Source organism: Bidens hawaiensis, unplaced genomic scaffold (assembly GCF_021521415.1).
Source record: "Bidens hawaiensis isolate Kalapana, Puna unplaced genomic scaffold, B.hawaiensis_p1.1 tig00039114_1, whole genome shotgun sequence".
NCBI classification, from domain to species: domain Eukaryota; kingdom Viridiplantae; phylum Streptophyta; class Magnoliopsida; order Asterales; family Asteraceae; genus Bidens; species Bidens hawaiensis.
The window spans coordinates 105,165-130,144 of record NW_027496883.1 but is presented as its reverse complement, the minus strand read 5'-3'; the positions used below and the strand labels follow the sequence as shown (position 1 = coordinate 130,144).

The 24,980-nt window shown below is 34.0% G+C and overlaps 1 protein-coding gene and 2 pseudogenes across 3 annotated transcripts; 2 read left to right on the top strand and 1 right to left on the bottom strand.

The window, feature by feature from the left end:
* Positions 1-1,159: 1,159 nt before the first annotated feature.
* On the top strand, positions 1,160-3,235 carry LOC143590988 (heat stress transcription factor A-4c-like; annotated as a pseudogene). Its single transcript, XR_013145589.1, has 2 exons — positions 1,160-1,484; positions 2,234-3,235. The product of XR_013145589.1 is annotated as a heat stress transcription factor A-4c-like (transcript).
* Positions 3,236-3,936: 701 nt separating this feature from the next.
* On the bottom strand, positions 3,937-5,301 carry LOC143590987 (transcription repressor OFP17-like). The gene is made up of 2 exons (XM_077071321.1): positions 4,846-5,301; positions 3,937-4,191 (listed from the first exon to the last, which is right to left on the bottom strand). Exons 1-2 carry the CDS (start codon positions 5,147-5,149, stop codon positions 3,941-3,943), a joined length of 555 nt encoding a protein of 184 aa, XP_076927436.1. The 5' UTR covers positions 5,150-5,301; the 3' UTR covers positions 3,937-3,940.
* Positions 5,302-20,698: 15,397 nt separating this feature from the next.
* LOC143590983 (putative sugar phosphate/phosphate translocator At1g06470) lies at positions 20,699-24,971 on the top strand (annotated as a pseudogene). The gene is made up of 12 exons (XR_013145588.1): positions 20,699-20,839; positions 20,925-21,546; positions 22,167-22,335; positions 22,527-22,612; positions 22,692-22,741; positions 22,854-22,921; positions 23,115-23,215; positions 23,646-23,658; positions 23,762-23,946; positions 24,024-24,110; positions 24,648-24,742; positions 24,855-24,971. The product of XR_013145588.1 is annotated as a putative sugar phosphate/phosphate translocator At1g06470 (transcript).
* Positions 24,972-24,980: the final 9 nt, after the last annotated feature.

Here is a 24,980-nt window from a genome sequence, read left to right as displayed (position 1 = left end):
ATGGAAATTGTATTGTTAACTCTGCAAAATTCTTGTAATATGTAATAATATGTGTTTAACTTCATGGAAATTGAAACGTTAACTCTGCAAAAATCTTAAATTTATGATCATTTGTGTTTAGTTTCATGGAAACTGAGTCATTAACTCTGCAAAAATCTTGTGATTTGTAATAATATGTGTTCATGGAGATTGAAACGTTAACTCTGCAAAAATCTTAAATTTATGATCATTTGTGTTTAGTTTCATGGAAACTGAGTCATTAACTCTGCAAAAATCTTGTGATTTGTAATAATATGTGTTTAGTTTCATGGAAATTGAAACGTTAACTCTGCAAAAATCTTAAATTTATGATCATTTGTGTTTAGTTTCATGGAAACTGAGTCATTAACTCTGCAAAAATCTTGTGATTTGTAATAATATGTGTTTAGTTTCATGGAAATTGAAACGCTAACTCTGCCAAAATCTTGAATTTATGATAATTTGTGTTTAGTTTGATTAAAATTGAATTCTTACCTCTGCAAAAATCTTTTAATTTTTAAATTTGTGTTTAATTTCATGGAAATTGAATCGTTTACTCTGCAAAACTTTTAAAATTTATGATAAGTCGTGATTACTTTCATTAAAATTGAATCCTTAACTCTGCAAAGGTGTTGTTATTTATGATAAAATGAGTTTAATTTGTATGGAAATTGAATTGACTCATCGAGAAGTTGAATCTAATACAAATGAAAGTTTCCTTGCGAAGAATACAAATTCAAGACATAATGGACGCTGTGCCATTTTCGTTATTACTTGTAATTATTACTACTCTACTTATATTTTGTCGTAGCATAATAATAACTATTCTACGACAAAATGACGTAGAGAAATAATAATTACTCTACTTGTAAAGTGTATCGTAATTATTAGTACTTATATTTTGTGGTAGCAAAAGTACTCTATACAGGGTAATTACAAATCTGCCACCGCGCCCTTTTTTCCATCACTTCGCATTGTTTGTAACTATTTGTACGTTAACTCTCAACGTTGAACCGCCAACTCTGAAAAAAATTCATTATTATGATAATTTGTTTTTGTGGATTGTTTTCGGTTCCTATTATTGATCTTTCTTGGAAAACAGACTCTCACAAATCTACATTCTACACCAGTGGCTGTGGTAGTTATTGATTTGAAATCAAACAGGAGTAGTTGGTCCGGATGATATTAGTGTGTGTCGATTTGAATTTTAAAGTGTGAAAGCGGTTAATGGAAGATAATTTTATGTTATGATGGATGGTTCACAAGGGGGTTCAAATTCATCACCACCATTTTTGAATAAAACATACGAAATGGTGGATGACCCTTTGACAGATCATATTGTTTCTTGGAGTCACACCGGGAGTAGTTTTGTTGTTTGGAATCCGCCCGAGTTTGCAAGTGAATTGCTTCCGAAATACTTCAAGCACAACAACTTTTCTAGTTTCGTTCGACAGCTCAATACATATGTAAGCATCTTCTTTCTATTTTTACTTATGGTGTTTTGAACTTGCTTACAATGTTTGAAATAACATTTGGCAGTTTCTGATATTTTAAGAATTTACATGTAAAATGACCCTTTAGTAAGCCGGTTTTGTTGCAGCTATTCCTAAATTGGTGGTTACATGCAAAATCTGTTTTTTTACCCTAAATAATATGAATATCAAAAACATATTTTGTTCTTGCCAAACACTCTAGACTGATTCTTGTGGTTGACGGTTAAATAATCAGTCTAAAGTTTAAACACACATCCAAACACGCCTTTAATTGATTAATATTACCTAGCGTAAGTAATCTAGTTTTAGTGCATGACCGCGTCTGCATGAGACATTTAGTTTACTAATTATAGTGAACTTTTGTAGTTGATGGATTTGTAATTAACTTTCCCAAGGGTATATTTGTCAATTCTACTAATGATTTCTTATTCACATTTTTTTATATCTATATGCTCATTTTGCTAAACTGCAAGTAGAGGTGACGTTTGGCCCGTTTACTTATGAATGGGTCAATTTTGGTTGCGTATTATTTCAAACAGGTCAGATTTTTTTAGCTCAAAGGTGGCGTTCGACCTGTTTACTTAAAGATTTAGATTTTAGATTTTATTGTTTTGGGAGCATAGATAGTGCAACAATTATTTTTAAATGCTTTTTATTTCATGATGTAACAAAAAATGTTTTGTATTTTTTATAAAAGCATTTTTATTATATGATTTATACAGGGCTTTAGAAAGATCGATCCCGACCAGTGGGAATTTGCAAACGAAGAATTTCTAAAAGGTCAACGACACCTTTTGAAAAACATTCACAGGCGGAAACCGATCCACAGCCACTCAACACCGACACAAGCGCCTTCTGTTGTCCCATTATCCGCTTCAGAAAAAAAAGAGTATGAAGACGAAATCAAGAAACTAAAACAAGAAACGAGTTCTCTTCGGTTTCAGTTACAGTCCACAAGCAAGAAAACCAAGAAAACGAACTCAAGTTCACATTTTTACTCGAAAGGTTAAAGACCGTACAGTTAAAACAGAAGAAAATGATGTCGTTTCTTGCTCAGTTACTCGAAAATCCAAGAACGTCATCGTCACGCGTGCAGCATTTGGAAACAAACAGCAGAAAGAGAAGATTATTAATATCTACATACTTACATAATGAAGCCAATACAGAAGAAAATGAGAATTTGGACATTCATGTGCTTATAGACAAACTGGATGCATCGTTGACGTTTTGGGTCGATTTTGTTAGCGAAAGCTGTCTAGAAAAATATGATCCGAAACCGGATGATGCTGACATTATTCAAGATTCTCGGGTGAAGTCTAAATCTTCCGGGATTGATGTGAACGTTGAGCCGGTTGGCGGTAGCGGTGGTGGCGGTGGTGGTAGAGCGGTGGTGGCGCCATTGCAGACAGGAGCGAACGATGTTTTCTGGGAACAGTTTTTGACTGAGTCGCCCGGCGGTGGTGACACGCAGGAAGTTCAGTCTGAACGACGAGATGTACTTAGATCTTTGTGGAGTGCGAATAATGTAGATAAGATTACGGAAAAAATGGGGAATCTTAGTAGTCCTTCGGGTAAGCTTGACGTTCGATGATTGTAGATTGTAAGTTTCGTGGGGTTTCTCATTTAAACTCGTGTTAGTGTGTGTAGCTAACTGCTGTTGAAATGTTGTTTAATATTAGTTACTTGTTTTAAGCATTGTGTTGTGTTTTGCAAGATGTTTTAAGGTTTTGATTTAGTTTTTGTTTGTAGCAACATATCACCTCATGTGAGTGTATAGAAAACTTATTTTTTGTTTTTCTTCAAAGTAATTTTGGTCGCTGTCGGTCTTAACTAACGAATTGGTTGCAGATGGCCCCATTTTTCAATGTATTTGTTCCCAACGGTCCGCGACTAACAGAATCCTAACGTTGTCGGTCGCCGGAAAAACATTTTTGACCAGAAAACTTACATTTTTTTCTCGGAAAACACCACTTGAACACCGCCACCACCAACCAACCATCACCACTTGAGCACCACCAACCGATTCCGACGGTGGTTACAGGGTTTCGGCGACCTCAATAATTGGAGATTTTACCATAAAAAAGTTCTTAAAGGTCTAATTCAAGGTTACAAATATGTTTGGGACGAAAATGCCGAATTTTCCTGAAAAAATGTGAGTTTTCCGTCCAAAAACGTTTTTGCGGCAACCTGCAACTAAAGGCATTAGGCTTATGTTAGTCGCGAACCATTGGGAACAATTTCATTAGTCGGGACCGTTGCGACCAAAAGATGATAGTTGAGATTAATAAAACTTAATATTACACATGTTTTTATGGCTTCAAGTAACTATAACATATAAGCGCATCCGAATCCAAATCCCTATTCAAAGAATTCTCAAAATGTGACATCGATACACTTTTATCCGAGTTCACGAAAAAAAAATTCGAAATCTACATTAGGCTAGGAATATCGTCGTCGTCATTATCGACATTGCTAGAAAATAAATCCTTACAAAGCTCTCCATAAAACCTACACACCAAGTTCATAAACACGGGACTCTTGAGGTTCTTCCAGCAGTAAAGAAGCTCTTCCACATCCACCAAGTCCTTCATTTTTCCTTCTTCTGCTATCATCTTCAGTAAATAATTCTCAAACTTCTGGCAAGCGTCTTCTTCACCCTCATTTTCTTCCACCACTATCGCTGCAAAAGTATTATAAATCATCATGGTTTAGTCCAAATCATAAATCAATGAGTGATAATAGAAATAACACGCTCCTAAGATTGAATTGGATTCGAATGTGAAACCTAATAAATCGTTTTGGTTAATATAAATCAAAACTACTACGTAGTTTATAAGTAAAATGCATAGAAACTATTTTTCCTAAGGTTACTCTTCATGTCGAAATTTCTTTAACTTCGATAACAATGTTTTTCTTATTCACGCTTCTTGCTTGTGCAATGTCGAGCACAACATGTCAAGTTCATGATACACTGTGATCGATAAAATATCAGCGAGGAAATTAACATTAAAAAAGAGTAGATTTGAAATACTTAAAATGTCGTAATTTTGATAAAAATTATTCAGAGATTTCCCATCTAAGCTTAAATGTATGACACCTCCGTACATATTTATTTTTCCTATATTGTATTTATTTTTGTGTATGTGTGAGGGCACGGGGTGCAAACAAAAACCATTCCGCATTTATTTTTATTTTAAATAAAAGTTCTGACGAACCTTTAACGGCCACGTGTCATCACTATAGACCAGTTTATGGCAACGAGATATATGCTGATATATATAAATATAAATATATAGTATAAATATTAATTTGTTGTAGTGCATGTTTTCCATACCAGTTCTAGCCATCTTGATATATGCCGGTGTAGGAGGTGATGGGCATGGTGCTTTATGCACATAGCCCGCATCCGAAAAGCTCTTAAGCTCCATAATCCGATCCATATCTTTCTTCGTCCTAAACAACCTAAAAAACGACGTTAAACAACTCCAACGTCGTGTGTTTTTGGGTTTAGTTTTGTGAGACCGAAGACTTCTTATAAAGATTGGTTTCTTGAACTTGAAGAGACGAATGAAGCTTTTGCATGGACCGATAAAGAGTTTATTGCGCGTGAACGTACTAACCGAAGGTTTGGTGACCATGTTTTAGGTGGCTTGTGTGTGAAGCAATTGGAATGTACGAAAGAATGATGAATGGAAGGTTGGTTGGTTAAATGGAAGTTGGTGTTGCAGTCATGAGTTGTGTTGGATAATATTGTTAAGTAGAAGTTGGTGGATTGATGAGTGGGTGTCACATCTTTGTTCAACAAAAGAAAGTGGTATTCATGAACAATATTCTAAAAAATGTTTGTTGTGATAAATTAATTTTATTAAACAAGTATAACTTAAGTTTTGATTATAACCGTAGGCGAAAGAGTTTAATTAGGAGTTTAATTAGGTGTGTGGTGCGGTTTTGAGCTAAAACTAAATTGAAAACCAAAACTTCGGCTTTTGGAATTTTTGAAACTGTTCGGCTTTGATTTTTACGGTTTCGGTTTTTCAGTTTTCATTTTGGTTTCAGTTCGTTTTTTGGTTTTTTTTCGAGTTTTTGCCATTTGAGCTTAACAATTTTAGTCCGAAAAAAAGTTTGCTAAAAATAATGAGTATAGATATAAATAATTTTGTTAATTGTTAACTAATAGACTACTATACATTTCACCAAAAATATTTGAGGTACATATTTATTAAATTTTAAATTCTTATAAATTACTTAAAATAAAAAATAAAAAATTGCAGGAATTCGGTTCTTTTTTTTTTTTGGTTTTTTCGGTTTTTATTACATGCAAAACCAAACCGAACCGTTTATTTAGTTTTACAAAAACATAAAACCAAATCGTCGGTTTTTGTTTCGATTCGGTTTTTTTCAGTTCCGGATCTCTTTTTTCGATTTCTTGTACACCACTAGAGGTTATTGAGGGGCATCCTTCGGTAAAAGATCACCGAAAAAAAAGGTGCCAACATGCATTAAAAAAGCCGTAGGTAACCTCATTTGCACACTTCCATACAAACTTTAGACTAAAAGAGACTAAAGGCTCGGATACCTGAGATCTCTCGAGATCTTGTGTGTCCGGGCACTTAGCCCCTTTTAGTCTAAAGTTTGCACGGAAGTGTCAACTCTTATGAAATAAAATTTTACCAAACGCAATTAAAAGTAGCCATCTAATCAAACACGTGAATTGATAAAACCGACATGTCATGAATTTTAATACCTGAAACGAAATAAAAGAAATCACGAAAATTAGAGAGTCGAATGTCAAAATTTGAGAGATGAACGAGTCCGGACAAAAAATTAGTCAAGTTGTCTATATAGCTCAAGTTATATCCATTTCAAGTTATGTCGTTTTCTAGTTCATTTGATTTCCTCGTTAAGTTATATACGAGTATGTCAATTCATGAATTGGCTTTCATTGCAAGTATTTCTAGGTTAGCTTCGGTTAGTTAAAGGCTCAAAGCATAGCTTATGTTAGTTGATGTTCTATATATCAAGGAACTAGGTTAGGTACCCGTGTACAACACGGATTGAAAAAAAAAATAATTTTATAAAGTCAAAGAATCGCGTGTCCAACATGGGTTGAAAAAAAATACTTTCTGTGTCACTCGGTAAGCGAATTTACCGAACCGAAACTGAATTAATGAAAAAACCACAAAAAAAAAACCAAACCGAAGCATTAACTATTGGTTAACTGATAGAATATTTAATTTTTGATATGCTGTGTGTTGCGGAATTGAAGGATACACAAAATCAACTAATCTTGATGGATTAATATAACAGCAAAATACATATTAAATTAATGTTTGATAGAAAAATAAGATAATAACAATAGTAGAAATTACAAAACCAACAATCTCTCTTTACCAATATGACAAAAAAGTAGCAAACCCATTAGCTAGCTTACAAGTTTAACATCAGGAGTTGTATTGGTAACATTGCTATTAAATTGAATGTAATTCTTAAACTTCAGCAGATGAATGTTCAGCATGCTCCGCAACATCTATCTAAAGCTCATCTTCGAGGCAGTGTTTAAACCATAGTCACATAAATCGCGGTACACTCCGGTACGGGTACGGGTACGCGGTTCGCTAGGCTAGACGAATTCGGTACGGAGAGGGGTAGGTTCATTTCGGTACGAACCAGGGTTTAATTAGTGACGACCTTGAGATTCAAAATCACGAATCAGGGTTTAACTGGATCGAACGTCCCAGAAATTGGGATCGCGATTTATGTGATGACTGGATCGATAACGAATTCCGATTGGGTACATCACGTACCAATACGAAATTCGTGGGTGTTGTAGCGATTTATGTGACTATGGTTTAAACTACTTGTTAGTTCTCTCCTAATTAAACAGATAATGCACATCCATTTTGTAATATAACCAAGCTTTTTATGTCATCCAAAACAAACTGATAACCTTGTCTTGTGATCGGATCCACCTCCACCTGACATTGGAGATAGTATACGAAAATAGAGATTATAGTTAGAGATAATATAAAGAAGTTTAATTGTGATGGGGTGCTCAAAATGGTTAAATAAATGATGAAGAGAGCAAATCAATCCCAAATAAATAGTTTAAAATTAAAAAAATTGATATTTGTTTAAAAATGGTAATTAATCAACTACATATATTATGGTAAAATATAAACTACACATGTTACAGTAATTCTAATTATACATGGCCAAGCAAAGATGTAACCTTTGTGTGATTGTTTCTTATATTTATGATAAGATTTTTGGTAAATGTTAATTATTATTATTAAGAAATAATAAAGTAATAATCAAAACTCTACTATTTTTAAATTAAAAAAAAAAGAATCAAAAACCGAGATATATCAATGACCTAATACAAAAACATATAAGCGTAAGAAGCTTACAGTGTCATGCTCAGCAGATTCAAGTTGTGGGGATCTGATTTAGGATTCCATGCTTAACCAGAAGCATGCTTGGATATGCACTAATTAAACTGTAAAGCTAAAGTGCTCATTTCTAATTGACTATTAAACAAAATGTTTTTAGAAGCATGACAGATCACTAAAAGCATAACCTATAAAAACTAAGCATCAAACAAAATAAAAAAAGATTTCAGATGTCTTACTGGGGATCAAACACCATCTTTTGAACTTCCTTCACAGATGAACTTTCTACATACATTAAAAACTTTGCCAACTTACAAATATATAGAACAAATAATGATGGTAAATTAGATCTATGAAAAATAAATAAAAAATGGATACTAAAAGCACAAGGCAATATTGGAAAGAAAACTTGACCTTTTAACACCTGAGTTATTAATATGCAGGTATCTAAAGATAATGTAATTTTCACAGAAAAAACTTCAAATCTTATCGCTTAACCTAATAATGAATAACATAATCAAATCCCAATCAACCAATAGAATTGAACAAAAATTGTGCGTGGTCAAAATCCCATAATCTATTAAACAGATGCAGAGATTAAAAACATATCTCATATCCATAAATCCATTGACACAAACTCTCAGTTTCAACAACATCACCCATCCTAACCTTAATATAAAACTCATCCACAATATTACCAAAGTAGAATATCTATAAATTTCAACATGCGTTAATGAAATGACCTATATGAGATGTAATTTTGTCATAGCAGAAAATATGCATTTCCTAATTAATCAAATAAACCTAAATTACAACACATCAATCGCTAAAAAAGAGGGCAAAATAATGAAAACCTAGCCCGTAACAAACCAGCAATTATTAAAGCCCTAATCCAAACAAAAAACAAAATCCCTAACAGCTGGATTGAAACAACGTAAATCACCAGACAAATTGAAATATTAAAACCAAAATCAAGTATGATCCAAGTGAAATAATGAAACTATAGACATCTAATAGTATGTAAAACACATAGAAAGAAACAATTAAGAAGAAATTATATACCTAAGTAGCAGAATCACCAGAGCAAGGTATAAGAAATTGGTTTCTGATCGGAATAGAAGATTCGGTCAGCATATCGATGAGACATGGATGATGATGATAAGAAGGGGTGATAAAGATTAAAGAATAGAGGAGAAGAAATATCGATTTTGGGTATTGATCTTTAAGGGACCTTAATCATTAGGAAAGGGGGAATAATGATTTAGGGTTTATCGCCAATGTTGTGGTGCAGGTTAATATATGACAAGAACCCAGTTTGTAAATGACTTGTGTGGGAGGCGGGAATTGAGAGGATGGATGGAGTAAAAACAACATGCACGTGGCATTAGGGAACTTTTATTTATTAATTAGTATAGATAAAGATATTAAAAGTATATTAGGCTAGCGGTAATGCGGTATCAAGTTGTTAAACAAGATTAAATTAAAATTATGAGCTTGTCTTGTATCCATTTTAAATATTTAGATTTGTAACCAGTGTTGTAAAAATCGTTAGTCGGTAGTCGGGCGATAAGGTGGGGACTAGTGAAGTAGCGATTAATTGAGATTAATCGGATTGGATTTTAATGTATATTTTTCAGTTTTATATATACACGCACACGCTTTTATATGTAATTTTTCAGTTTTATACATACACAAACATATTTTGACCGTAAATTAGCTAGAATCTCACTGGAAATCGCTGGTTTTTGCTGGAATCTCCCTGGAAACCGTAATTTTGGTCGGAATTTCGTCAGAAACCACTTATTTTGGTCGGAGTCTCGCTAGAAACCGTCAATTTTGATTGGAATCTCACCAGAAACCGTCAATTTTGGTCGGATTTGACCAATGATTGATTAATTAGCAGTCATTCAGGTGAAGTGGAGACTAACGATTAATCGAGGATTAATCGGTACCTAGTCTGGATTTTTTATAGGTGAGTTTCAAATAAAAATCTTGGCATGCCCAAATTACAACCACATATTGCTCTAGTTAGCTACTTGTTCATTCCAAACATTAATTGTTATGGGTGGCATGTTTCCCAATAGATTTATTATACCTAGCTCCATAAATATAATAAGATATATATCCTATATAATATGCACCCACCTCATAACTTATCTCAATTTGTCTTTTGTCATAATTTGGCAATTTTTTTTGTCAGCCTTTTAGGTCATGCCATGAAAGGCAATACATAAATTTTATGCCAAACAGAACATACAAAGCAAGTTCAAGGAACTACATCATTAAAAAAATAAAAGCATGTCACAATAAAAAAGATGTCATATTGGTTAAGGATTATCAAACACGTAGCATGTATAAATTATTAAGTTTCAATTCTTTATTATTTTAGCTATCTTTGTATATATGTTTATAAAATGCAATAACAATAAGTTATATGTTTAGCTTTTAAAAAGCCTATTTTTCATATGCCATGTGTATATAAAACTCCCTTGTTGGTAGTTGGTGGCAGCTATTAACATGTTAATCCTATGGGTGAAAAGGAGTCGAGTCAAGCTGAGCCCGAGCTTAACTAGGCTCGTAAGTAGATTTTCAAGCTCGAGCTCAGCTCGTTTACTATTTATTAATTACTTTTTATATTTTTTAATTTTATATATATGTTTATGTATAAAATAACATATATTATTTAGTTATTTGTATTTATTTTTTTAATAATATTATATATACTAATTAGTGAAGCTCGGGCTCATTTATTAAGCGAACTTACTTTAGGCTTAGACTTGATTAAGTTCGGGTCAATCGAGCTTTTTACAAGTCGATCTTATGTTGGAATACCGTATGCCCGAGACACATAATTAGGTTAATGTGGCTAGTCGTGTTTGATCCAAGTCGGGTCATACCCAATAACGAGTTAGACACACACCAATTATGTATTTGTTGAGATATGATCTATAAAACAAATACAGAACACGACACATTCAGAAATCGGGTTTCTGAATAATTACTTGAAAGTGTTAAATAAATTAATTGGTTAATTTATTTATTCAAATAATTATTATTGGAATGATTATTTAAACATGTGTTCTTTTATAAAATGGTTTATAACAGAAGGGGTGTTTATATATTTTATAAGGTATAAAATATATATATATCATTTAAAACATGAGTCACATACACTCCATACACTTGGTCAAAGTTGGTAAAGAGTTGATGTAGGTTGAGTAAGACTTACTTGACCAAGACCTAACCAAGGATTTGATTGAGATATGATCTCATTTTAAAGAGCATCAACATACTTTCAAGTAAGAAGAGATATATACAATACCTTTTCTCTCTTGCTTTTGGTTTTGGCCGAAGACAAGAAAAGAAGAGGTTCGGGTCTCGTTTTTTCTCTTGTTCAAGCTCCCTAACATAGCTCGGTGTGTGTTGGAGGCTCGGGGTATCTTCCGTTTGAGGATCTTCCCTTTGAAAGTCTAGCATCAACATCATCATCTTCTTCAACCATCAACTACATCTCTTAAAGGTTTAAGAATGTAAGTTTTCAATCTTTGATAGTTTAGTTTTTTCCCGTATTATTTGATCTTTTGTCTCGAGTTTCTAATCTTAAGATTAATGGTAATCTTGAAACAAGAATAAAGGGTTATTCATAGATTAACATATCATATAAACTTGTAATATATATATATATATATATATATATATATATATATATATATATATATATATGGATACATATGTTTAAGTTTGTGATTATCACGCTTCCGCCTTAATTAATGACTAGTTAAATGGTTAACTAAGTTTAAAAATTCCATAGAAACCCAACAAATGGCATCAAGAGCCGGGATACGGGAAACTAAGCTTCGGGTTTTCGGTTTTATATTTTCCCCTTGAAAGATTTTATACAAAAAATTAACATGCATGATTTTTTTGTATTTAATCTTGTTATATTTTTTTTGGCTTTGTTCAAAAAAAAATATATATATATATATAAAACCGAGTAAATGGGCCGAAGCCCAATTCGGGTGATATTGGGCCGAAGCCCACTTGTTTTGGTTATTGGGCTAACCGAAAAAAAAAGGGGAGAAAGCTATATGGGCCGAAGCCCATTTTTGGTTAAATGGGCCGAAGCCCATGAGACTTCCTATTGGGCCGAAGCCCATGTGTTTTGCACATGTGGGCCGAAGCCCATAATCAAATTATTGGGTTGGACTAGGCCCGATAAGGTCAAGGGGTTTTGGAACGGGTTCCTAAGACATAACGGGTTATGTTTGTTAAAACTAGACCGAGCCGTAGACCAAATGGATGTTTGTTGTGATTGTAATTAATTATTCAAAGTTTCGGTTTGTAATAATTAATTAGGGGCAATTTTGTAATTATTTATTCATATGGGTATGTAATAAATAGATTACTTGCAATATCTTTATTTTGTAGAAAAATGTATTAGGACATTTGTTTTGTAAAATTAAAGAAGGTTGCAAAATTGGAAGCTAAGGTCCAAATTACAAGCCCATTGGATCACAAAAGGGGTTGAAGAAGATGCTCGACGTTTTTGGATGCGGGATCGAGTGGGAGCTACAACATCCATGTGTCATGTGTCCCTTAGGATCGGACCTAAGACACACACTTGTTTCGGCTAACAAGTGTGGTCTAACTTAGTGGCTCGTGTCTAGTATAATTGTGTATGCTTGTTAATTGATTGTTTGATTATGTGGTTGTTAGATATTAGGATATCAACTTCGTCACATAGAATTAATTAACAAAGCATAAAACGGGTTCTAATAATTATCGGTAATCACGTGACACGTAGTTTAATAAAATGGATTTATTAACTAGCCGTCTCACGCCCATAATAAAATGGTTTTATTATAAATTAGAATTTTTTGAAAATGGTTTCAAAATTATCATGTTACTAAATGCATGTTAGAACATGATTTAAAGTTTTACAACTAGAATTATTAAAACTAAAAATCCCTTTTAAAATTAAGGATAACAAGTTAAACACCATCCTTTTGTATAACGCTTAACATATTAGTAAGCTCTTAGTGGGAAAAAGGTCACCTAACCGCGTAGAGTAAATTAATATGTTGAGGTAATACTGGCATATAAATGGGAAAAAGGTCACCTAACCGTTTGTATGTTGATATTACAAGTTGATACAAGTAGGACGACTTAAATTAGAACCATGTGAAGAGGGTCACCCAAGCATGGGGTCTAATAGGTGTTGATGGGATAAACATGCCGACACGAAATATGATTTCGAACCGGTCCCATAAACTCTAGAAGTTGCAAAAGGGTTTGCAATTGTTATGAATAACTACCTTGATAAACCGACAATGGGAAAAAGGTCACCTAACCGGAGTCGTGTTTATCGTTGGATTCTAGATTTTAATTATTAATTATGTTTGGTATATATATAAAAGGGTATTAATAATTAAAATATGTAAAACACTAAAATGAACTTAATTAAAATTCTGCAGATGGCCGCACACGTCGACGACAACATAATCCCTAACGTCCAAAACGTATCTCTCCGATCTATTCTCGCTAAAGACCGTCTTAACCACAATAACTTTTCGGATTGGTTCCGAAATTTAAGGATTGTTCTAAAACAAGAAAAATTATATCATGTTTTGGAAACACCTATCCCCAACGAACCGGAAGAGGGAAGTGAGGTCGAATACATGAATTGGGTCAAACACACGGAAGATTCCATTCAAGTGTCATGCCTCATGTTGGCGACTATGGTTCCCGAAATCCAAAAGGATTTCGAAAACCATAATGCGTACGACATGATTACTCAACTTAAGGAAATGTTCCTTAAGCAATCGAGGGTTGAAAGGTTCGAAACGGTTCGAGCCTTGCATGCATGTAGAATGGATGATAATCAACCAGTTTCAACTTATGTACTTAAGATGAAAAGTTACATTGATCGCCTCGCCAAGCTCAATTGTCCCATCTCAAAAGAGTTAGCAACGGATTTGATCCTTAACTCTTTGTCGAAAAGGTTCGACACTTTCGTGTTAAATTATAACATGAATGGGTGGGACAAAAACATTGGAGAACTTCACTCAATGCTTAAAACAGCCGAGGCGAGCATGGGTAAAAGGGTTTTACCCGTGTTTGCGATCAATGAAGGTGGATCCAAGAATCGATCTCAGCCCAATCCTAAGGCTAAGGTAGCAAAAAGAAAGGGTCCTCCTGTGCATCTTAAGGGTAAGGGCAAGGCACCGGTTATGGCAAAGAAACAAAAGGTTGTGGAACCGAGGGGTCATAAGGATGATCCTTGTTTTGGTTGTGGGGAGACCGGACATTGGAAACGCAATTGCCCGGTCTACCTAAAAGAGCTAAGAGACAAGAGGAATGCGGGGCATGCCTCGGGTAATGTCTTTATGATTAATATTGAGCTAAATCTTATTTCTTCTAACACATGGGTATTGGATACCGGATGTGGAACTCATATTTGCAATTGGTTGCAGGGGTTCAAAAGGAATGAAGACTTAAAGAAGGGCGAAGTGAGTCTTTTCATGGGCAACGGTGCAAGGGTGCACGTGGTCGCTAGAGGAGACTTCACTTTATCGATTCCAAGTGGTTTGGAAGTTGTTTTGAGAAATGTTTTGTATGCTCCTAGTTTGACTAGGAACATTATTTCCGTGCACCTTCTTAGACAATGTAACTTTGACTTTAAATTTGTAAAATCAGAAATGCATGTATCATCTAATGGTATCTTTTATTTTAAAGCTGTACCAAACAACGGTATTTATGAATTGGTTCATGACAATACCTCAAATAGCTCATTATACCAAACTTCCACTAAAAGACTCAAAAAGGATTTGAGTGATTCCTACATTTGGCATTGTCGTCTTGGACACATAAACAAGAATCGTGTAAATACTCTCCAAAAGAATGGTCTTTTGAAAACAAATGAGTTAGGTTCGTTTGATGAGTGTGAATCTTGTATTCAAGGCAAGATGACCAAAGAACCTTTTAAAGGTACAAATGAGAGGGCTAAGGACTTGTTAGGTATCATACATACGGATGTATGCGGACCTCTCAAGCCCACTAGTAGGAATAGTGAAAGGTACTTCATTACCTTTACCGACGATTTTAGTCGATATGGGTATGTGTATCTAATGAAACACAAATATGAAGCCTTTGAAATGTTCAAGGAATTTCAAAATGAAGTACAAAATCAGCTCGACCGAACAATCAAGGTACTCCGCTCCGATAGAGGAGGCGAATACCTAAGTGATGCTTTTCAATGTCATCTTAGAGATTGTGGAATTATTTCACAGTTCACTCCTCCTGGAACTCCTCAACATAACGGAGTATCCGAGAGGAGGAATAGAACACTGTTGGACATGGTTCGATCAATGATGGCACGAAGCTCACTACCGCCATCATTTTGGGGATATGCGCTACTTACAGCGGCTCGTATTTTGAATATGGCCCCGACCAAAAAGGTGGATCGAATACCCTATGAAGTGTGGCATGGAAAGGTTCCATCCTTTTCATATTTAAGGGTATGGGGATGCATAGTTTATGTTAAACGTGACACCCCAAATAAGCTTGAGGCTCGATCCATCAGGTGTATCTTCATAGGATACCCAAAGGATGATATAGGATATATATTCTATGATCCTAGTGAACAAAAAGTGTTTATTTCACGCAAAGGATACTTCTTAGAAACTAGGTTCCTTATGGAAGGACCTAGTGAAAAAAGAGTGGAACTTGAAGAGGTTCAAGAATCACTGGATGATACACAGTTGGTCGATACTAGTTTTCAACACGAGGATGTTGAAGGTGATCAAATGGTTGATCATACACACGTTGCTCGCAGATCTAGTAGGATTAGTCGACCTCCCAAGAAATATGGATTTCTCGTGGATGATTGCTACTTGGTCGATTCGAATGAACCGATCTCCTACAAAGATGCTATGTCACAACCTGATTGTGATAAGTGGCTTGAAGCCATGAGCGCCGAGATGCAATCCATGCACGATAACCAAGTTTGGGAATTGGTTAATCGTCCACTTAACTCCAAAATGGTTGGATGTAAGTGGGTCTTCAAGAAGAAGACCGATATGCATGGAAATTTAGATACTTACAAAGCACGACTTGTAGCAAAAGGTTTCACGCAAACTCAAGGGATTGATTATGATGAAACCTTCTCGCCGGTCGCGATGCTTAAGTCGATCAGGATATTATTTGCCATTGCAGCTCATTTTGATTATGAGATATGGCAAATGGATGTCAAGACCGCTTTTCTTAATGGATATCTTGAGGAAGATGTCCATATGGTTCAGCCTGAAGGTTTTGTCGATCCATCTAATCCTGATAAAGTATGTAAGTTAAGGAAATCAATCTACGGGTTGAAACAAGCATCACGGATGTGGAATCATCGTTTTAATGAAGAAATCAAAGCGTTTGGTTTCGTCCAAAACGGTGATGAGGCGTGTGTGTATAAATGGGCTAGTGGGAGTATAGTCATGTTCCTTATTTTGTATGTCGATGATATACTTTTATTTGGAAATGATATACCAAGTATGGAAAACGTTAAAGCGTGGTTAAGTAGTCGTTTCTCAATTAAGGATCTTGGAGAAGCGACATATATCTTGGGAATAAAGGTCTATAGGGATAGACAAAGGAAATTGATCGGACTCAATCAAAGTGCGTACATTGATAAAATCCTGAAAAGGTTCAGGATGGAAAACTCTAAGAAAGGTTTGGTACCTATTCCTAGAGGAACCGTGTTAAGCTCATCCCAAAGTCCTAGCTCTAAGGAAGAGCAGGATAGGATGAAGCATGTTCCTTATGCTTCGGCAATAGGATCTATTATGTATGCAATGATGTGCACCAGACCGGACGTCTCGTATGCTTTAAGCATAACGAGTAGATACCAGCACAACCCAGGTGACAGTCATTGGATGGCTGTCAAGAATATATTAAAATACCTTAGAAGGACTAAGGATATGTTTTTAATATATGGGTCTAGTGAGGAGGAACTCGTCGTAAAGGGTTACGTGGATGCGAGTTTCCAAACTGACCGAGATGATTCTCGGTCACAGTCGGGATATGTCTTCATTTTGAATGGAGGCGCTGTCTCTTGGAAGAGTTCGAAGCAGGATGTTGTCGCGTTATCCACTACAGAATCTGAGTACATCGCCGCTTCAATGGCAGCCCAAGAGGCTGCATGGATGAAAAAGTTCATCATGGATCTAGGGATTATCTCTACCATTCAGGAGCCCCTAGAGATATTCTGTGACAATGAGGGTACTATTGCACAGATCAAGGAGCCTCGTGCTCATCAGAAAACGAGGCACATTGAGCGCAGATTCAACTACATAAGGGATGAAGTTGAAAAGGGAAAGATATGTATTCATAAAGTTCATACCGATCAAAATATTGCGGACCCACTCACGAAGCTCCTAGATAGGCCAAAGCATGAGGGTCATGTTTGTGCATTAGGACTTCGGTATTCTAGTGAGTGGATTTAATCTGTGTTTAGTGTTTATATAAGAACGAATGTAATGGGTATCTCATGAAAATTAATTATGTTTTAATTATTCAATGAGTTATGTTCTATATTTGCATGTTTAATCCATGAATGACTTATGTTGTTCTAAACGTCCGTAGTCGATCATACTTGTGGGAACAAGTATGAAGGTAAGACTATTATGAACCCGTATTGGTTGATATTCATGTGATGAATATAGGGCATAGGTTTGCCACCAAAGTTCATAGATATTTGTGGGATACAAATATTGGACTGACCCGCTCTCAAGGATCACTGCATGGAGTTAGTGTAACTAATCATAAGTAATCCTTGAGTAAAGGCGAGTATCATTGTGTCCTTTGACCTGAGATGCATATTGGATCTGGTTTTTCATCAAGTCTGATAACTTGACTCTCTTCTTTGTTATTTCGGTAACACGATGACGTAAAAGAAAGAGCTCAGATATCATACGAGATGTCAACGAGGATGTATGCAGTCAAGATGGGATTTGTTCCTCTTATGTGTTGAGAGTTTAGATGTCTAAGGCCTGTTAAGTTAAATCATTGAGAGAATGATCACTCTGTGTCTCTTCGATTTGACAGGACATCTAGTAACAAAGGGATGTAGTGATAAGACTTACCTATATCATATCAAGTATGGACTTGAAGGGGATGATGTTATTGAATGGCACTTAGTCAAACACACTAGAGATAATGACCTGTTGTTAGGCGATATTCACCATTAGCATTAACTTCCTATGAGTCTCGTGCAAGTGGGAGATTGTTGGAATACCGTATGCCTGAGACACATAATTAGGTTAATGTGGCTAGTCGTGTTTGATCCAAGTCGGGTCATACCCAATAACGAGTTAGACACACACCAATTATGTATTTGTTGAGATATGATCTATAAAACAAATACAGAACACGACACATTCAGAAATCGGGTTTCTGAATAATTACTTGAAAGTGTTAAATAAATTAATTGGTTAATTTATTTATTCAAATAATTATTATTGGAATGATTATTTAAACATGTGTTCTTTTATAAAATGGTTTATAAAAGAAGGGGTGTTTATATATTTTATAAGGTATAAAATATATATATATCATTTAAAACATGAGTCACATACACTCCATACACTTGGTCAAAGTTGGTAAAGAGTTGATGTAGGTTGAGTAAGACTTACTTGACCAAGACCTAACCAAGGATTTGATTGAGATATGATCTCATTTTAAAGAGCATCAACATACTTTCAAGTAAGAAGAGATATATACAATACCTTTTCTCTCTTGCTTTTGGTTTTGGCCGAAGACAAGAAAAGAAGAGGTTCGGGTCTCGTTTTTTCTCTTGTTCAAGCTCCCTAACATAGCTCGGTGTGTGTTGGAGGCTTTGGGTATCTTCCGTTTGAGGATCTTCCCTTTGAAAGTCTAGCATCAACATCATCATCTTCTTCAACCATCAACTACATCTCTTAAAGGTTTAAGAATGTAAGTTTTCAATCTTTGATAGTTTAGTTTTTTCCCGTATTATTTGATCTTTTGTCTCGGGTTTCTAATCTTAAGATTAATGGTAATCTTGAAACAAGAATAAAGGGTTATTCATAGATTAACATATCATATAAACTTGTAATATATATATATATATATATATATATATATATATATGGATACATATGTTTAAGTTTGTGATTATCACGCTTCCGCCTTAATAAATGACTAGTTAAATGGTTAACTAAGTTTAAAAATTCCATAGAAACCCAACATCTTAAACAGCTAGGCTCGTTTGACTCCACCCTAGAACTTAACCCAAAATGGCAAATTGTATAAAATACGGTTTTAATTTTACTCTTAGGGAAATTATTTTCTCAAAATAGCAAATTGTGTCCGGTTTATTCCATTTATGCACCGTACTTATCATAAAATAACCATTAATATCTTCAATAACAGTTTCCTATATATTAAAGAAATTAAACTACTTATCATCTTTTTACTTAATTTCATAAAATAGTAACGTTATAACCTTTTTGGTGGCCCGTAAAAAAAGATTATATTTATAGAGCAGTAATTTGATAATTTAATTATAAGTCAGTTCGTTAATGTCATATAAACAAGAAATCAGTCATAACTCATAATATGGCAAGAAAATCATAAAAATAACTTTTATCCAATGGGAGTCATGTTCTTATTTCTCTAGTCTTTCGTGTATATGTTCTTTTCCACCACACTTTTAGAAACAAAACAAAACATAAAGATAATATGGATATTCAAAAGTGAATCCATGAAACGTAAATATTAAATAAATACACGAAAACAGATAAATAAAAAGTTAACCTTGTACTTTTAGAAAACCATAAGGCTACTTAATGTAACACACTATGCAAATCTCATCGGTCGTAATCAATGAAGATTTCTTTTAAAAAAATATCTCGTCTTAAATGTCGTCAACACATTTTAAACTTTGTTGACTATGAAAGTGTGAAACATATGAAAACTCCATAGTTTAACATTTTATAGTAAGAAATGGTATAAGGATGTGCAATCATCTAAAAAGTCTTCATAATGGCAACCAAAAACAAATCCGTGAAATTATAGATGTGCAATCCATCCAAGGCAAGACATACGAATCGATGATTAAAAAGACTGAATTTACACGTAGAAAAAGAATAACAAACTAGACACTTAGATATTAAAAAGTATGAATATTATTTTCACGATTTCTTCTAATAACAATCACTTATTTTTGGCTTTCTTTCTACTCTACAAAAAAAATTAAATAAAAACAAGCTTCGTATTTATGGAATTAATTATTTTTCATCCATAACCCCATTTACATCACTTTTTTTGAATTATAGAAATGAAGTATTTGAACTACGTTTTACGTGGTTGTTAGTTTAAATTCCGAGTAACCCGGATTTTCATCACACTGTGTGTTACGTCAAAGAGTTCTACTTTTGTGGCAGCACAACTATCAAGTGACAGCCAACAGTATCGTTTCATAGGGAAACGCCTAAGTCAAACTCTAAAGCCAACATGAGCTCGGTTAAGATAACATATTCTAGCTAGAATGGAGCAACATGACTCTTCAAATTGAAAAATACAATAACCTAACACACAATAAGTCACGGTACATTAATATTAATAATAATAATAATAATAATAATAATAATAATAATAATAATATCATCCATCCATATAAAAGTTTGAAACAAGAATTAAGGAACAAACATGTATCTATCTGTTAACTTAAAATTTACTGAAAGTATATCCCTTTATGCAACACACACACACACACACACACACACACACACACACACACACTTCTCAACCAGAAACAACGTTGACACCAAACCCAATAATATCCAACACTCTTTCCCAAGATCTCAGTTACCAATTCTGTCGGTGTCACATTTTTCATACCCACTGTATTCTCCCTCGTTCCATACACAGGTACGTTTCATTTCGTTGGATTTCAACTTAAATTCATTGCAATATCATGTTTTAAAAAGCTGTTTTTGTTGGATTTCTCATTCAGGCATTTGGTCGAACAGGTGGTGTGCATAAGACTTGAATATATTGGATTCGGTCTGATTTGATTTGATTTCGTCTTTGTTTATTGAGATTGATCGGATAACAAAATACCCAGTTTGATTTATGAGCTGCTTGTTGGGTTTTTGTTTGAGGCATTTGATCGAACAGGTGGTGTGCATTAGACTTAATCGTCCGATTCGTCAGCTCGGTTTAAATTCGGTTAAGATCTAACGAAAAGATTTGGTTTTAAACCGGAATTTGATCGAATAACACTTGAATTTTGGATTTGGAGTGTTTGTGGAAATTGTGTTCTATGATAATAATTAATAATAATAATAATAATAATAATAATAATAATAATAATATTTAGGTTTTGATTTGATTGGTGTAAAGTGTAAAGATGAGTGGTGGTAGCAGTAGTGAAATGGTTTCTGTTGCTAGCCCAAGAAGAATAAACACGAATGAGAACGGGTCACGTTCGATATTGAAAATGATTCTAACGGAGAGTTGAAATACACAAATAAAGATTTTGTTGATAGCGCCAAGAACCCGATTGTTGCTGCGGATATACTCAAAACATAGTTTTTTATACTTGTTTGGTATACATTCAGCACATTCCTTACACTGTAAGTTTCCTTGGAATAGTTATATGTTATATAATTATAGGTTAAGTTTTCTTGAATCAGGGATGTGCATGAAACCGAAAAAACCGATCCGAAAAAACCGATCCGAAAGAACCGAACCAAAACAAAAACTGACTGTTTGGTTTTATGTTTTTCTGAAGTTTTGGTTTTGCATGAAATAAAAACCAAAAAATCCAAACCGAACCGAAACAAAAACTGACGGTTTGGTTTTATGTTTTTGTAAAGTTTTGGTTTTGCATGAAATAAAAACCGAAAAAACCAAACCGAATATATAGATTTTTGTTTTTATATTTATATTTCAAGTAATTAATAAGAATTTAAAAAAATGTAACAAATATATTTTAGCCCAAATGTATGATAATTAATTAGTTATTGATTAACAAAATAATTTAGACCCAAATTCCTTATTTTGCACATTTTTTTCTTCATTTTTTGGCCCAAAATTTTAACGCTTGAATGGCAAAACCGAAAAAACCGAAACCGAAAACCAAAAAACGAAACTGAACGGTTTTCAAAAAGTCCAAAAAAAAAACGACCCAAACTAAACCGTGCGTACACCTATCTTGAATTATAGTCATGTAATGTGTTTTGTCATTGGTTAGGTATAATAAGACACTATTGGGAGATGATTTGGGAAGATTCCCTGCTCCTTTGTTAATGAATACAATTCATTTTGGAATGCAAGCTGTTTTTTCAAAGGCGATTTATACTTTTGGTCCGAAAGATTCCAACCGACGGTACCTATGTCATGGAAAGATTACTCTATGAGAGGTAAAAAGTTCGAAAATTTTGAATCTTTTAAGAACTTATATTGTCAATGTAATATTTATGGTAATATTAATGCACCGAGAATCAACTAGCTCGGGCATATTTTATTTTAACATGTTTTTTTTCTTAAAATTATTAAATTTGAATTAACTCTGCTAATTACTAATCCTACAGATCCACTTTGAATTTGACAGTTGTACCAACTGCTGTTGGAACCGCACTGGATATTAATTTGAGCAATGCGTCACTCGTTTTCATATCGGTTACATTTGCTACCATGGTTGGTCAACGTTCTTACTTGACTTAATGTTGAAATAGTCAACGCGTTTGACTAAAATTTTCTTTTTTTTGTTCTGTAGTGTAAATCTGCTGCTCCTATATTTCTCCTGATATTTGCTTTTGCATTCAGGTAAATATTATTTCTAAATCTTGAGAAGGTTACCATTTATCAACAAATTTGTTAATTACATTAAAATAATAATAATAATAATAAATATATAAAATCTTTGCTTTTTGTATAGGTTGGAGTCTCCAAGTTTTAAACTTTTAGGCATTATGTTGATAATATCTGCAGGGGTTTTATTAACAGGTAAGATATTATTTAGGTATGTAATTATGATTTTATTTAACTTCATTTAACCGATAACGCGATAAGCAATAATCATAAGTTACTATTTTTAGTTTTAACTTGTGTAATTATTGTTTTCCATGATTTAGTTATATGCTAGTTACGGTTTTTAATCCAACATTTGTATTTTATTATTATATATTCATAATTACAGTTGCAAAAGAGACCGAGTTTGATTTATGGGGTTTCATTTTTGTTATGCTTGCTGCTGTTATGTCGGGTTTTCGTTGGAGCATGACTCAGATTCTTCTTCAGGTATTGATCATATCTGTTTATGATGATTATTACATGTGGCAATATGGGCGGGTCAAATCTGGCCGGGCTGGGTTGGGTTTGGCCCGCAAGCACCTTTATTATTTTTTAATTTTTAGTTTTCCTTTCGTGTTGAGTATGGTTACAAATCGATCTTATTAATTATTAATAATCTAAATCTTTTCAACCCGTTTGACCCGCCAGTCTCATGACCTGTTAAGGAAAAAAACACAGCCCATATCGATCCATTGATAAGTAATCGGTTGAAATTGCTACCTATGAAGACAATTATACAAAATATTTTTATTATTATTATTATTATTATTATATTGGCTCGTTTGATCTTTAAATATTCACATTACTAAAAACATGTTTCCATCTTTTCCGGGCCGGTCAACCTATTGGTCAACATTGATTCCTATCCAACCTAAAGAAAGAGGTCTATGGTAAGCAATTCGTCCAATTCCTTTATGTTCAATTTCAATTATATTTTATAATATTAAACTAAAAGATACATAATCATTTAATATTTATGTTGGTTTTAAACAGGTTTGAAAAATCCTTTGACCTTAATTAGCTATGTAACACCTGTAATGGCCTTATTAACCGCTTTGTTATCTCTAATGATGGATCCTTGGGGTGAATTTAGAACTAGCAGTTATTTTGATAGTTCATGGCATATTATGAGGAGTTGCTTCTTGATGCTTTTCGGAGGAACTCTTGCCTTTTTTATGGTAATAATTTTTATTCATAATTTATATATTAATTTTTATAAAGATGCTAATAATATTATTATTTTAACTTCTTGTAGGTGTTAACAGAGTACATCCTTGTTTCAGTAACAAGTGCGGTTACAGTTACCATAGCAGGAATCGTAAAGGAAGCCGTCACTATTTTGGTAAAAAAATAAAGAGTGAACTGCAATTTTCGTCCCTGTAATTTGTCCAAATATGCGGTTTTAGTCCAATAGTTTCAAATTTGTGATTTTCGTCCATGTGGCTTCATTTCACTTGCAATTAAACCCGAATTCATTAACCCCGTTAAGTCTGGTCATTAAACCCATCAACGTGTCCCTCAAATGAGGTGTCTTTTTTTTCCCCCAAATACACCCCTGCCCCTCACGTGAGGGGCTTGCGAATTAGTGTATTTGGTGAGAAAAAGGACAAAACTGCCCCTCATGTGAGGGACACGCTGATGGGATTAACGACCAGACTTAACGGGGTTAATGAATTTGAGTTTAATTTCAAGCGAAATGAAACCACATAGACGAAAATCGCAAATTTGAAACTATTGGACTAAAACTGCATATTTGGACAAACCACAGGGATGAAAACTGCGGTTTACTCAAAAATAAAAGATTGTGTAAATGATTAATTATGGTTTATCCTTTGATAATAAGTTGTTTTGTTAATAATGTTGGTGTTTATTAATTCAGGTGGCAGTGTTTTACTTCCATGATGAATTCACTTGGCTGAAAGGAGGTGGTCTTGTCATCATCATTTTTGGTGTGAGTTTATTCAACTTGTACAAGTAAGTCATCAAGTTATATTATTAAAATATCTCCTCACTAATTATGTCTTTCTTGATTATTACTATGTATTTTTTTTATTATTAATTTGTTATGAATTTTATTATAATTCAGATATCAGAAGTTACACAAGGAAAATCCAGGTCGGGTGAGCTGGCAGGATCTCAAACCGCTGTCCCTGCAAAATATGTTATTTTGGAGGAAATGGATGACGACGAAACTAGCCCTTGATCACTGGGA